Raw genomic sequence first — 13462 nt, 5'->3', positions numbered from 1 at the left:
TAAGATAAATAAACATCGAAGATGTTTAACATAATATAATGAAAATATATAAATTTAATTTTTATCTTGGTTTTCATTTGAGCAAAAATTTGCTTTATTTTGCACAGTACCTTGTAACTTATCTCCTTTAAAATGTTTATACTAAAAAAAATTGTAAAATAAATTTAGAAGTCTTAATTTGTTTCAGCATTGAGTTTATTTCTATATTTTTATTTAAAACAACAAAGTGAAAATGTTAATACAAATTCATGGTATAAAATGAAAGGTGAATTTTACAAGCTCTTTTGCTACTAAATGGAAATTCATTGTTTTAGTAAAAAATGTAATGTATAAGGCTGTAATTTTTTAATATTTGTAGTCCAGAATCTGTTTACAAATGAATTAAATTTTCTTTTCTATCTATCGTTAGTTCATTAGCATAGCAATATAAAACATATCAAATGTGTTGTAAGGGTCCAGTTTAATTTTATTTCATTGGAAGCTCCAAGACTATATTCAAAAGTCAAGTAACTGGCTGGGAAAATGCCCGAAAAGGGGAAAAAATAAGACAATAAAAGGCTGCTTTCTTGGTGAACAGGTATTTTCTTCCATCCTTTTGGATGAGGAAGAACAATGCATACTGTCAGAGGAAGACCTGAAAGTCAAGCCTTCCTCACCCAAAACCTCCAAAATAAATATGCAGTGGTCTCAGGCCATGGAAAAAGCTCAAAAAGAATTTTGAAAATCAAGTGAGAGAGGTGGAGGAAAAATTGGAAAGAGAAATGAGAGAGATGCAAAAAAATCATAAAAAGCGAGTCAACAGCTTGCTAAAGGAGACTGAAAAAAATGCTGAAGAAAACAACACCTTTAAAAATAGGCTAACTCAATTGGCAAAAGAGATCCAAAAAGCCAGTGGGGAGAAGAATGCTTTAAAAAGCAGAATTGGCCAAATGGAAAAGGAGATTCAAAAGCTCACTGAAGAAAATAGTTCTTTAAAAATTAGAATGGAGCAGATGGAGGGTAATGACTTCATGAAAAACCAAGAAATTACAAAACAAAACCAAAAGGATGAAAAAATAGAAGACAGTGTGAAGTGTCTTATTGGAAAAAAAACAACTGACCTGGACAATAGATTCTGGAGAGACAATTTAAAAATTATGTAACTACCTAAAAGCCATGATCACAAAAAGAGCCTAGACATCATCTTTCATGAAATATCAAGGAAAACTTCCCTGATAGTCTAGAACAAGAGGGTAGAATAAACATTGAAAGAATCCACCACCTCCAGAAAGAGATCTGAAAAGAGAAACTCCTAGGAATATTGTGGCCAAATTCCAGAGTTCCCAGGTCAAGGAGAAAATATTGCAAGCAATCAGAAAGAACAGTTCGAGTATTGTGGAAATACAATTAGGATAACACAAGACCCAGCAGCTTCTACGTTAAGGGATCAAAGAGCTTGGAATATAACATTCCAGAAGTCAAAGGAACTAGCATTAAAACGAAGAATCATCTGCCCAGCAAAACTGAGTGTAATATTTCAGGAGAAAAATGGTCATTCAATGAAATAGAGGACTTTCAAGCATTCTTGATGAAAAGACCAGAGCTGAATAGGAAATTTGACTTTCAAACACAAGAATAAAGAGAAGCATGAAAAAGTAAACAGGAAAGAGAAATCATAAGGGATTTAATAAAGTTGAACTGTTTACATTCCTACTTGAAAAGATAATATCTGTAACTCTTGAAACTTTTCTCAGTATTTGGGTAGTTGGAGAGATTATACACATATATAGACAGAGAGCACACGGTGAGTTGAATAGGAAGGGATGATATCTAAAAAATGAAATTAAGGGGTGAGAGAGGAATATGTTGGAAGGAGTAGGGAAGAAATTGAATAGGGTAAATTATCACATAAAACAGGCAAGTAAAAGCTTTTTAAATGGAGGAAAGGGTGGCGAGAGGCAAAAAGTGACGCTTACTCTCATCACATTTAGCTTAAGGAGGGAATAGCATGCACATTCAATTTGGTATGAAAATCTATTTTACACTACAGGAAAGCAGGGAAGAAGGGGATAAGTGGGGTCGGGAATGATAGAAGGGAGGGGAAATGGGATGAGGGAGTAATTAGTAGTAAACACTTTTGGGGAGGGACAAGGTCAAAAGAGAATAGAATAAATGGGGGAGCAGGGATAGGATAGAGGGAAATATAGTTAGTCTTACACAATATGATTATTATGGAAGTGTTTTGCAAAACAACACATCTATAGTCTGTATTGAATTGCTTGCCTTTTCAGTGGGGATGGGTGAGGAGGGAGGAAGGGAGAAAAGTTGGAACTCAAAGTTTAAAGAATGAGTGTTGAGAATTGTTTTTGCATGCAACTGGGAAAGAAAAAATACAAGTAATGGGGTATAGAAATCTATCTTGCCCTACAAGAAAGGAGAAAAGATGAGGATAATGAAAGGGAGGAGTGTGATAGAAGGGAGAGCAGATTGGGGGAAGGGGTCATCAAAATGCACAGCCTTTTGGGGTGGGCAGAGGGGAGAGATGGGGAGAAAATTTGGAACTTAAAGTTTTGTGGAAATGAATGTTGAAAACTAAAATAAATAAACATTAAAAACAAAAAACAGGAAAAAAATGTTATCAAGGAAAGCTGCCTTGATATTCTAGAACCAGAGGGTAAAATAGATATTGAAAAAATTCAGTGATTGTTCTCTGAAAGAGATTCCAAAAGGAAAACTCCTAGGAATATTGTAACCAAATTCTAGAGTTCTCAGGTCAAGGAGAAAATACTGCCAGCAGCCAGACAGAAACGATTCAAGTATTGTGGAAACAGAATAACACAAGATGTGGCAGCTTCTCCATTAAGTGATTGAAGGGCTTGAAATATGATATGCTGGAGATCAAAGGAGCTAGAATTAAAACCAAGAATCACCTACCCAGTAAAACTGAGTATAATACTTCAGGGGGAAAATGAACATTCAAAGAAGTAGAGGACTTTCAAACATTCTTGATGAAAAAGATCAGAGCTAAATAGGAAATTTGACTTTCAAATACAAAAATTAAGGGAATCATGAAAAGGCAAACAGGAAAGAGAAATCATAAGGGACTTACTAAAGTTGAACTGTTTACATTCCTACATTGAAAGATAATATTTGTAACCCTTGAGAGTTTTCTCAGCATTAGGGTAGTTGGAGGGAATGTGTGTGTGTGTGTGTGTGCATGTATGGTTGAGTTGAATATGAAGGGATGATATCTCCAAAAATAAAGTTAAGGGGTGAGAGAGGAGAAAGGGAGAAATAGAATGGGGTAAATTATCTTTCACATAAAAGAGGCAAGAAGAAGCTTTTACAGTGGAGGTGAAGAGAGGGGAGAAGTGAAAGGGAAAGAGTGAACCTTACTCTCATCAGATTTGGCTTAAGGAGGGAGTAATAATATGCACACTCAATTGACCATGAGAATTTATTTTATCCTACAGGAAAGTAGGGGGTAAGGGAATAAGTGGGGGGGAAGGGAGATGATAGAAAGGAGAGCAAATGGGTATAAGGGGTAATTAGAAGTAAATACCTTTGAGGAGGGACAGGGTCAAAAGAGAGAATAGAATAAATGGGAGGCAGGATAGAATGGAGGGAAATAGAGTTAGTCTTTGACAACATGACTGTCATGGCAGTATATTGCATGACTACACATGTATAAGCTGTATTGAATTGCTTGCCTTCTCAGTAGGGATGAGTGGGAAGGAAGAGAAGTTGGAACTTAAAATATTAAAAACAAATGTTAAAAATTGTTTTTAAATGCAATTGGGAAATAGGATATACAGGCAATGGGGTGTAGAAATCTATCTTGCCCTGCAAGAAAAATAGAGGGGATGGGGATAAGAGAAGGGGAAGGGGGTATGACAGAAGGAAGGGCAGATTGGGGGAAGGAGTAATCAGAATGCATGCCATCGTGGGGTGGGGGGAGGGTAGAGATGGGGAGAAAATTTGGAACTCAATATCTTGTTGAAGTGAATGTTGAAAACTAAAAATAAATAATTAACTAGGAATTTTGAAAAAATACCTGTTCAATATGTTAATCTTTGTAGACATATGATATCACTGATATACTCAAGTGTAAAGGATGGTCAGTGAAGAAGATAATTAGCTCTTCTCTCAGTGCAAATAAATGAGTAATAGCTCTTGTATGAGAAAGCTACCTAACATATGTACATTAGAAGTGTAACATTCTTACTGCTGGTTTTTATGCATAAAATAGTAAATGATTAAGAGTTAGTGGGGATTTGATCTTATAATATTATTTTGACAACTTCATCATGTAACATGCTTGTGAGATGTGGCATTCTCTTTGATGCCCAAACTTGTTTGTATATTCCATAATATGTTCATGCTATATCCTCATTAATATTTTTAGTATGTACAGTACCATCTTTGCACTGTATCATGCACTATAGTGAGACCAGACCAATTTCTTTGTTTTCTTTCAAAGTATTATTTAGATGAAAAATGTATTCCCCAATTGTACATTTTGTTAACTAATGACAGAATAGCACATTCTCTCCAATTTCCATCATGAGGATATCTTATAAATACAATTAAAATGTTGTTTCATCAAATTGCAAAGCATAAATATCACTTTGAAATTCATCTTTGGACATATGTATTCTGTAAGACAGTGTATTCTTTGAAATGATTATCATCTCTAACCTCTTAACAGAATCATCTCCAAACATACACCTAGCAATTAATTGGCGCATGGCAGAATTAATTTTTCTCCAATAACAAGTGAAGGATAAATTTAAATCAGAAAATAGCTTTAATACTTCACTGAGAGGTAATATAAGGTTTATTTATGCAGAACATTTGTGATGTCTATAATGGTTTTAAGGTAGGTTGTAGTGCACATGCCCTGTCAATATGATTTTTAAATAGCCTGACATTTGCACTGTACGAACACAACTGTTTGTAATATCTTGATCACATGGTTACAAAGCTGATGAAATACTATTACGGGGTAACAGAGGAGAATGAAGGAGCTAGCTACTCTGCTGCAGTGTACAGAACATAAATGAGGGTATGTGAATGCATTTGTCTATCCATTGGGAATCAGTTTATACTCAAACGTTGAACTCTTGTGGTGGTTTAAAAACAATTTGTTGATAGGTTAGAAATTGCAAGAACACATTATACTTAGAAGCAGTCAGTTTAATGTAATCACTGCACAAACACCAAAATCATTGTGCTCAGGATCATGATAGTTCTGAATCACTGTAAAAAAAATTACGTATAAAGCTTCAAATGTTTGCGTGTGTGTCATCAGAGAGAAAAAATATATTTGTAACATAACTGGGCAGTCATTTGCTGTTTATGTCACCTTTAAAGAATTGTTAGCATGGAACCACTGGGGGTTCAGAAACCATTGCCCTAAAGCAGGAGTGGAGAACCTGTGGCCTTGAGGACAAATGTTGCCCTTTAGGTCCTGAAGTGTGACCCTTTTACTGAATCCAAACTTCACAGAAAAATCTACTCAGCTAGCCTTCTCTTATAATAAAGATGAACTCAAAATCTCTTTAATAAAAGCATTTGTTCTCTGAAGTTTGGATTCAGTCAAAGGGCTGCACTTGAGGACCTAGAGGACCACATGTGACCTTGAGGCCTCAGGTTCCCCACCCCTGGCCTAAAGTTTTTTTTTTCTTAGTCAGTTGTTAAGAATTGTCCTTCCTTTCAGTGATAGTTAGCTTCTAAACTAGTGCCTAGAGGCTTAAACTAGTACTGGTGGCTCATTCTTTTATAGCCTCAGAGACTGGTAGGTAGTAAATCAGTAAATATTAATTAAGAACCCTGCTAAGTGTTGGGGATACAAAAAAAGGCAAAAGTGCTAGTACCCTGTTGATAGTTTTTTTATTTTTAATCTAGCTGAGCATGGCTAAAAAATTTAGGTGCACTTTGGTTTCCATGAGCCCAGGGTAACCTTTAATTACATATCTATTGGAGAATGGCTAAAGAGGAGAAAATTTTGATTTTATATATATAAATTTAATTAATTTGTTTTCAGTTTTCAACAGTCACTTCCCATAAGTTTTAAATTTTCTCCCCTTCCCTCTCCACTCCGTCCCTGAGATGGCATGCAATCTTACATGGGTTCTACATACATGTTATGATTAAACACATTTTCACATTAATCATGTTGCATGGAAGAATTAAAACAAATGGGAGAAACCATGAGAAAAAACAAACCAAAACAAAGCATAACGCAAGAGAAAAGAGTCTGCTTCATTCCATGTTCTGATTCCATAGTTCTTTCTCTGGATGTGGATGGCATTTTGCCTCAAGAGTCCTTTGGGAATGTTTTAGGTCCTTGCATTGCTATGACGGGCTAGGTCTATCAGAAACGGTCCTCGCACACTGTGGCTGTTACAATGTGTAATGTTCTGGTTCTGCTCATTTCACTCAGTATCAGTTCTTGTAAGTCTTTCCAGGTTTTTCTGAAGTTGGTCTGTTGGTCATTTCTTATAGTACAATAGTATTCCATTACATTTATATACCACAACTTGTTCAGCCATTCCCCAATTGATGGGCATTCTCTCGATTTCCAATTTTTTTTTAATATATTCATTTTCATTTTTCTACAACTACTTCCATATTTTCCCCCTCCTTCCCCCACCTCTCCCTTCCCTCCTTGAGATAGCATGCAGTCTTACATAGATTCTACACATACATTTTTATTAAATACATTTTCACCTTAGTCATGTTGCATAGAAGAATTAAAATGAATGGGAAAAACCATGAAAACAGAACAAAACATAACACAAGAGAAAATGATCTGCTTCATTCTGCAATCCAATTCCACAGTTCTTTCTCTGGATGTGGAAGGCATTTTGCCTTAACAGTCCATTGGGAATTTTTTAGGTCCTTGCATTGCTGTGAAGAGCTGAGTCTACGAGAGTAATTTCTTGCACGCTGTGGTTGTTGCTGTATACAGAGTTCTCCTGGTTTTGCCCCTTTCACTCAGCATCAGTTCATCTAGGTCCTTTCCAGGCTTCTCTGACATCTACCTGTTCATCATTTCTTATAGCACAATAGTATTCCATTACATTCATATACCACAGCTTGTTAAGCCATTCCCCAGTTGATGGGCACCCCCTTGATTTCCAGTTCTTGGCCACCACAAAGAGAGCTGCTATAAATATTTTTGTACATGTGGAGCCCTTTCCCATGTTTATGATGTCTTGAGGATACAGTCCCGGAAGCGATATTGCAGGATGAAAGGGTATGCACATTTTTGTAGCCCTTTGGGCATAGTTCCAAATTACTCTCCAAAATGGTTGGATCAGCTCACAGCTCCACCAACAATGAACTAATGTTCCAATTCTCCCATATCTTCTCCAACATTTATCACCTTCCTGTTTTGTCACGTTAGCCAATCTGATAGGTGCGATGTGGTACCTCAGAGTTGTTTTAGTTTGCATGTCTCTAATCAATAGTGATTTAGAACATTTTTTCATATGACTATAAATACCTTTAATTTCTTCCTCTGAAAACCGCCTATTCATATCTTTTGACCATTTATCAGTTGGGGAATGACTTGTATTCTTGTACATTTGACTCAGTTCTCTATATATTTTAGAAATGAGGCCTGTATCACAGTTACTGGTTGCAAAAATTCTTTCCCAGTTTTCTGCTTCCCTCCTAATGTTGGTTACATTGGGTTTGTTTGTGCAAAAACTTTTCAATTTAATGTAATCAAAATTATCCATTTTGCACTTCATAATGTTCTCTATCTCTTGTTTGGTCATAAATTTCTCTCTTCTCCATAAATCTGACAAATACACTATCCCTTACTCCCCTAATTTGTTTATAGTATCATCCTTTATACATAAATTGCGTACCTATTTGGAGTTTATTCTTCTGTATGGTGTCAGGCATTGATCTATGCCCAGTTTCTGCTACACTATTATCCAGTTTTCCCAGCAGTTTTTGTCAAATAGTGAGTTCTTATCCCAGAAACTGGGGTCCTTGGGTTTATCAAACAATAGACTGCTATGTTCATTGTCTACTGTTGTTTTGAATACCTAATCTTTTCCATTGCTCTCCCCCTCTATTTCTTAACCAGTACCAAATGGCTTTGATGATTGTGGCTTTATAATACAATTTGAGATCAGGTATGACTAAGCCACCTTCCCTAGCATTTCTTTTCATTAATTAATTCCCTTGATGTTCTGGACCTTTTGTTCTTCCAAATGAATTTTGATGTTATTTTCTAGCAGTTTTATTGGTATGGCAGTGAATGCACAAATTAACTGAGGTAGAATTGTCACAAAATATATATTTTTAAAAGGTCTAAATAAAACTTAAATTATTTTAACCATGTTAGCATCCTTTAAATTTTTAACTTTACACTTATCAGTTATCTTCTATATATCTGCTAGGTACTGAAGATAATACACAATTTATATGACATGGTCCTTCCCTCCATGGAACTTAGGATGGTAGAGGTAAATCATGAACAAATAATTTTAATAAGAGGTGCAAAGTGCTGTATGAAGTCCAAAGAGAACTTCAAGTAAGGCTTCACAGAGAATATGACATTTCATTTGCGATTAAATTGGAACTCAGTGGAGCAAAAGGGAAAATGAGGAATAAAAGACATAGAAAACAGTGAGTAAAGGCATGGAGGGAGGGAAGCTTAGCACTAATTGTGGGATAGATGGTTGAGTCTTAGAGATGTACTGATACCTTAACACTTTAAAAAAAAACCTTTTTATGTTACCTTTCACTTTTATATTATAGGTCTGTCCCTCAGTGTCTACCCAGCTAGCCTTTCCTTGTAACAAAAATAAAATAGTTAAGTATCTTCACTCTTGACAGTGATCTCTCTGCTGGGAAATGAGGCATTCTGAGTTAGTTAAGCACAAGGGAGGAACTGATAACTTAGCTTAGCTACATCAGTGATCTGGCTTTTGCAAAATGAGATGCATCCTTAGATTGTGGCTATCATAAATGAGATTGTTAGTTAACATCCTGCAAGCCTCATTTCTTCAGCAATTCCTTCTACTTTCTCTTCTTGACATCTATCTTGCAGAGTGATTAGGGCATTATAGACTCTCAGTGGACAGGACATCAAAGGTCATTTAAGAAATAAGATCAGAAGAAATTCTGGGTCAAGAGAATGCTATTAGACTTGTAAAAAACAGTTACACACATCACAAATTATTCTCAAAAATTGAGAGGAACTAAAAAACACCCAGGATCTGAACACATATAGCCCTGATACCTAAACCAGAGAAATATAAAGTATGAAAAGAAAACTGCAGGCCAATATTATTCATGAACGTTGACCCAAAAATTTAAAACTAAATCCTATCAAAAAGACTACAACAATTTATGCAAGAAATCATTTATTATGATCAAGTGGAATCTATACCAGAAATGCAAGGATGATTCAGTGTTAGGATGGCAATCAGCATAATTAATCATACTAGAAACCAGTCCATCCAAAATCACATAGCTGCAGAAAAATAGCTGCAGAAAAATCTTTTGACAAAGTATAACCCTTTTATGCTAAAAATCCTACAAAGTATATGCATAGAGGGACTTTTTTTAAATATAAAAAATATCTAAAGCCAAAAGCAAGCATTATATGCAATGGAGATGCATCAGAATCTTTTCCAGTAAGTATAAAAGTGAAGTACAGATGCCTACTCTCACTGCTACTATTTGATATAGTTCTGGAAATGCTGGTAATCACAGTAAAATGATAAAGGAATGAAATAAAGGACTGAAAGGAATGATGGATAGGTAAAGAAGAAATATGTTGGTTTGCTTGGACAACATCAGAAAATAAGCAGTGATACAAATTGAGACAGTTAATAGCTTCAGCAAAGTTTAAGACTAGAAAAGAAATCTTCAAAAATCAACAACATTTCTATATAATAACAACAAAATGTATGAAGCAATAATAGCGAAATTCCATTCCATAGAACTACAAAATACATAAAATATCGGAGGAGAAATCTTCCAAAGCACACAAAAGACTTATATAGTTTTGATTGCAAAGCACTCCTTAAAGAAATAGCCTAAATAGCAAACATAAAATAATGGCCTAAATTCAGTGTTCAATTCAGGGTCCTACCAATATAATAAAAATACTACCAACATTAATTTATACTTTCAGTGCTATGCCAATTAAATTGCTTTACAGAGTGTGATAAAATAATTTTTGAAAATTCGTTTGGAAAAACAAAAGATCTACAATATCAAGGGAAAACTATATTATAAAGTAGCAGTCATTAAAAAACATTTTGTACTGGTTAAAAAATAAATATAGAGTTGGGGGAGGGAGAAAAAAATTAAAAGCACACAGCAGAGAAGAAAAAAAACTTTAAAAGGAAGAGCAGAAAAGCAGTGTAGCTTTGAAAATGATGTGTTGTATTTATTGCATAGCTTAAAAAGGTAAACAGTGTGAAATGGAAATTCGTGGTTTTATAGTCTCTTTTTTATATTGTGATGCATATGTGGAAATATTCTTTTTTTTTGTTTTTTTGTATTGAAGTTCAAAAAGAACAAAAATTTTAAAAAGAGATAAAGGAATGAGAGATCAGTAGAATAGATTAAGGAAGATTCAGAAACAATAGAACTCAATAATACAGTGTTTGGTAAGTAGAAAACTTAAGTTATATATAGGAAACTCCTTATTAACTATCGTACTTTTTTAAACAGAAGAAAAACAGGTCATATATCTGTTACAACTATGGTAAGAGATATATTCTGAATCAAATGAGATAGAGGCATTCACAAAAGGAAACTTATAACTTTGATTACTTGAAACTGAAAAGTTTCTGCATAGACAACATTAAGGTATCCAGAATAAGAAGAGAAGTGGTTGAATGGGGAAAGCAGTGTTTGTATCAGATTACTCTGTAAAGGGTTTGGTATCTAAGCTATATAAATAATATATATATCACACACATACACATACATACACAAATACATACATATACATATATCTGTGTGTGTAATTAATAGTCATTACTCAATAGATAAATGGTTAAAGTATATTAATAAACAGGTTTCAAAAGAGCTGCAAAGTATCACAGTCCAATGAAAAAATTCTCCAAATCTTAATAGTAAGAGAAATGCAAATCAAAACAACCCTAAGATTTCACCTTTACATCCTGCAAATTGGCAAAAATGTCAGCAGTCAACATTGGAGGGAATATGGGAAGACATACATTTTTGGTGAAGCATCGTAGAAAGCAATTTGGAATTATACAAATAAAGTGACTAAAATGCTCATACCCTTTGAACCAGAAAGTGCTATTGGGCTTACACCACAAGGAAACCAACGATAAAATCCTCATATACTCCTAAATATTTATATCAACACTTTATGTGATAGCTAGTAATTGGAAACAAAGTAGATATCCATCAACTAGTGAATGGCTGAACAAATTGTAGTACGTTTGTGTAATGGAATATTACTGTATTATAATAAATCATGTTTGTGATGAATACAGAAAAGCACAAAGAGATCTCAGAGCCAAGAAAACAATTTGCACAATAACTACAACATAAATGGAATGACCCACCAAAAAATCAGAAGTAAATATAATAAAGGTATGCAGAACAAGTAGGACTTGAAAATGATGTCCCCAATGTACTGCTTGGTGGAGGTGGCAAGTCCACAGATGTTGCATATTGTGCATATTTTCAGTCTTCAGTATGTCAGTTGTGCTAACGTTTTTTTTCTTCCCCCCCAAAAAATATTATTTTTCATATGGCATGACTTGAGGGGAGGGTGGAAAGGATGCATGGTATGCTATAGTAATATAAGAAACAAAATATAAATAAAAACTTTTTAAAAAATAAATGGAATTGGGGCATATGTAGACAGGTTGATTATGGTGACGATATGGGCTGCCTCATCATCAGAGATCATAATAGGAAAGGCAGAAAAGAATGGAATTTTGAGATACAGAGTGGGAGAGAAGAAGTGGGGTTCATAACAAATGAATCCTATTTTCTATTAAAAGTATGAGGTTAGATCCTCTTCTGAGAGGTTGGGGGGAATGCTGGTATTGAGAATGTGAAGAGAGAAGAAAAGTTTTGAAATAGCCATTGTGGAGAAGAGGGTAGAGCATCAATTATGGAAAAATCAAAGGACTGCCTTACTGTAATTAGGAACCAGTTGAGTTTATATCACATAAATTTGTAAGGAATCCAGTTTGCTGAGTTGTTGGGCATTTTCCGGCTCCGTTCAGCAGCAGGTGATTAAGACAGAACAAGTCTGACAGATGGTGAGAGTAATTCAGGATTGGCATTTGACAAGATGAACACAGTAGATAAGGAGGAAGGGGATTCAGTAGGAAAGGATTATTGTAGAGTTTAAGTAAAGAAAGGGTCAAAATTGGAAATGAAGATTGGAAATGGAGAAAAGTAAAGACACAGTAGAGGGATGATTTAGTAGAAAAGTATTGGAGAAGAGAGATTGTAAATTATGATGAGGAAGAACAGATTTAGGAAAGAATAAGGCATAAGGATAGAAAATGGATTGTGATGCAAAGATATTTTTTCACTTGACAGTTTCTCTTTTTGTTATACTGAATGAACAACAAGGGAAATCAAGTATTCATTTATTAAGTTCCTACTATGTGCCAGGAACTTTATAGATATTCTCATTTTATCCTCTCAGCAACCCTGTGAGGTATTATTATGATATTATGATCCCTATTTTATAGTTGAGGAAAGTAAGGCAAATAGAGGTGAAGTGACTTGCCCAGGGTTACTTATCTAGTGTCTGAGGTCAAATTTGAACTCGGGTCTCCCTAGGTGACAGTAAATAAAGTGCTGGGCTTGGAATCAGGAAGTCATGAGTTCAAATCCTGATTCAAGCACTAACTCTGTGACTCTGGGCAAATCACTTAAACATTATCAACTTCAGTTTCTTCATCTGTAAAGTGGGAATGATATATTATGAGGAGCAATGAGATAATATATGCAAAGTGTGTTGCAAATCTTAAAATCATATAAATGTTAACCTATTGTCATTTCTTAAATATATAATAATTATTTTAAAAATTTTCCTCTTTTTTAAGGGATTTAAAGAATGCTGATGGGACACCCATTTTCCTAAAGAGCAATTTATCAAGCTGATTGCCACTATGGGTGAGTTTATAACCAAAACCAGAGCATGGTTAACTTTAAATTAAAGAAATAAATTTCCTGGGTCTCAGAGGGGGTTACTAAGTGATGTAGAAAATTTGTTGTATAGACTTTTACCAAGTATTGGAATAATATATTCAGTTGTATTGTAGTTACTCAACAGATATTTACTGAGTATGTCTAATGTCAACCACTGTGGAATGCTTGTTTTATCAGTGCTAAAGGGAGATTAAAAAAAAAGTGAAAGAAATGCCCCTTGTAATCTAATATGAAAAAGCAAAAAAACCACAAACACACATAAACAGCAGAGCTATAAAGACGATATTCATAA

General features: G+C 34.6%; 1 protein-coding gene across 3 annotated transcripts in view; it reads left to right on the top strand.

Annotated features, from left to right (window-relative positions):
- MAP3K2 (mitogen-activated protein kinase kinase kinase 2) overlaps positions 1–13462 on the top strand; it is a 92730-nt gene that overhangs the window by 22987 nt on the left and 56281 nt on the right. For all 3 annotated transcript variants that reach the window (XM_072613445.1, XM_072613443.1, XM_072613444.1), the window contains exon 2: positions 13065–13134. In XM_072613445.1, coding sequence (XP_072469546.1) covers positions 13131–13134 — 4 coding nt within the window. In that variant the 5' untranslated portion in view covers positions 13065–13130. The remainder of the gene's footprint in view (positions 1–13064; positions 13135–13462) is intronic.

This window comes from Notamacropus eugenii, chromosome 5, assembly GCF_028372415.1.
Source record: "Notamacropus eugenii isolate mMacEug1 chromosome 5, mMacEug1.pri_v2, whole genome shotgun sequence".
NCBI classification, from domain to species: Eukaryota; Metazoa; Chordata; class Mammalia; order Diprotodontia; family Macropodidae; genus Notamacropus; species Notamacropus eugenii.
Note: the sequence above shows the minus strand (reverse complement) of the source record. Positions and strands in the feature narration are given on the sequence as shown.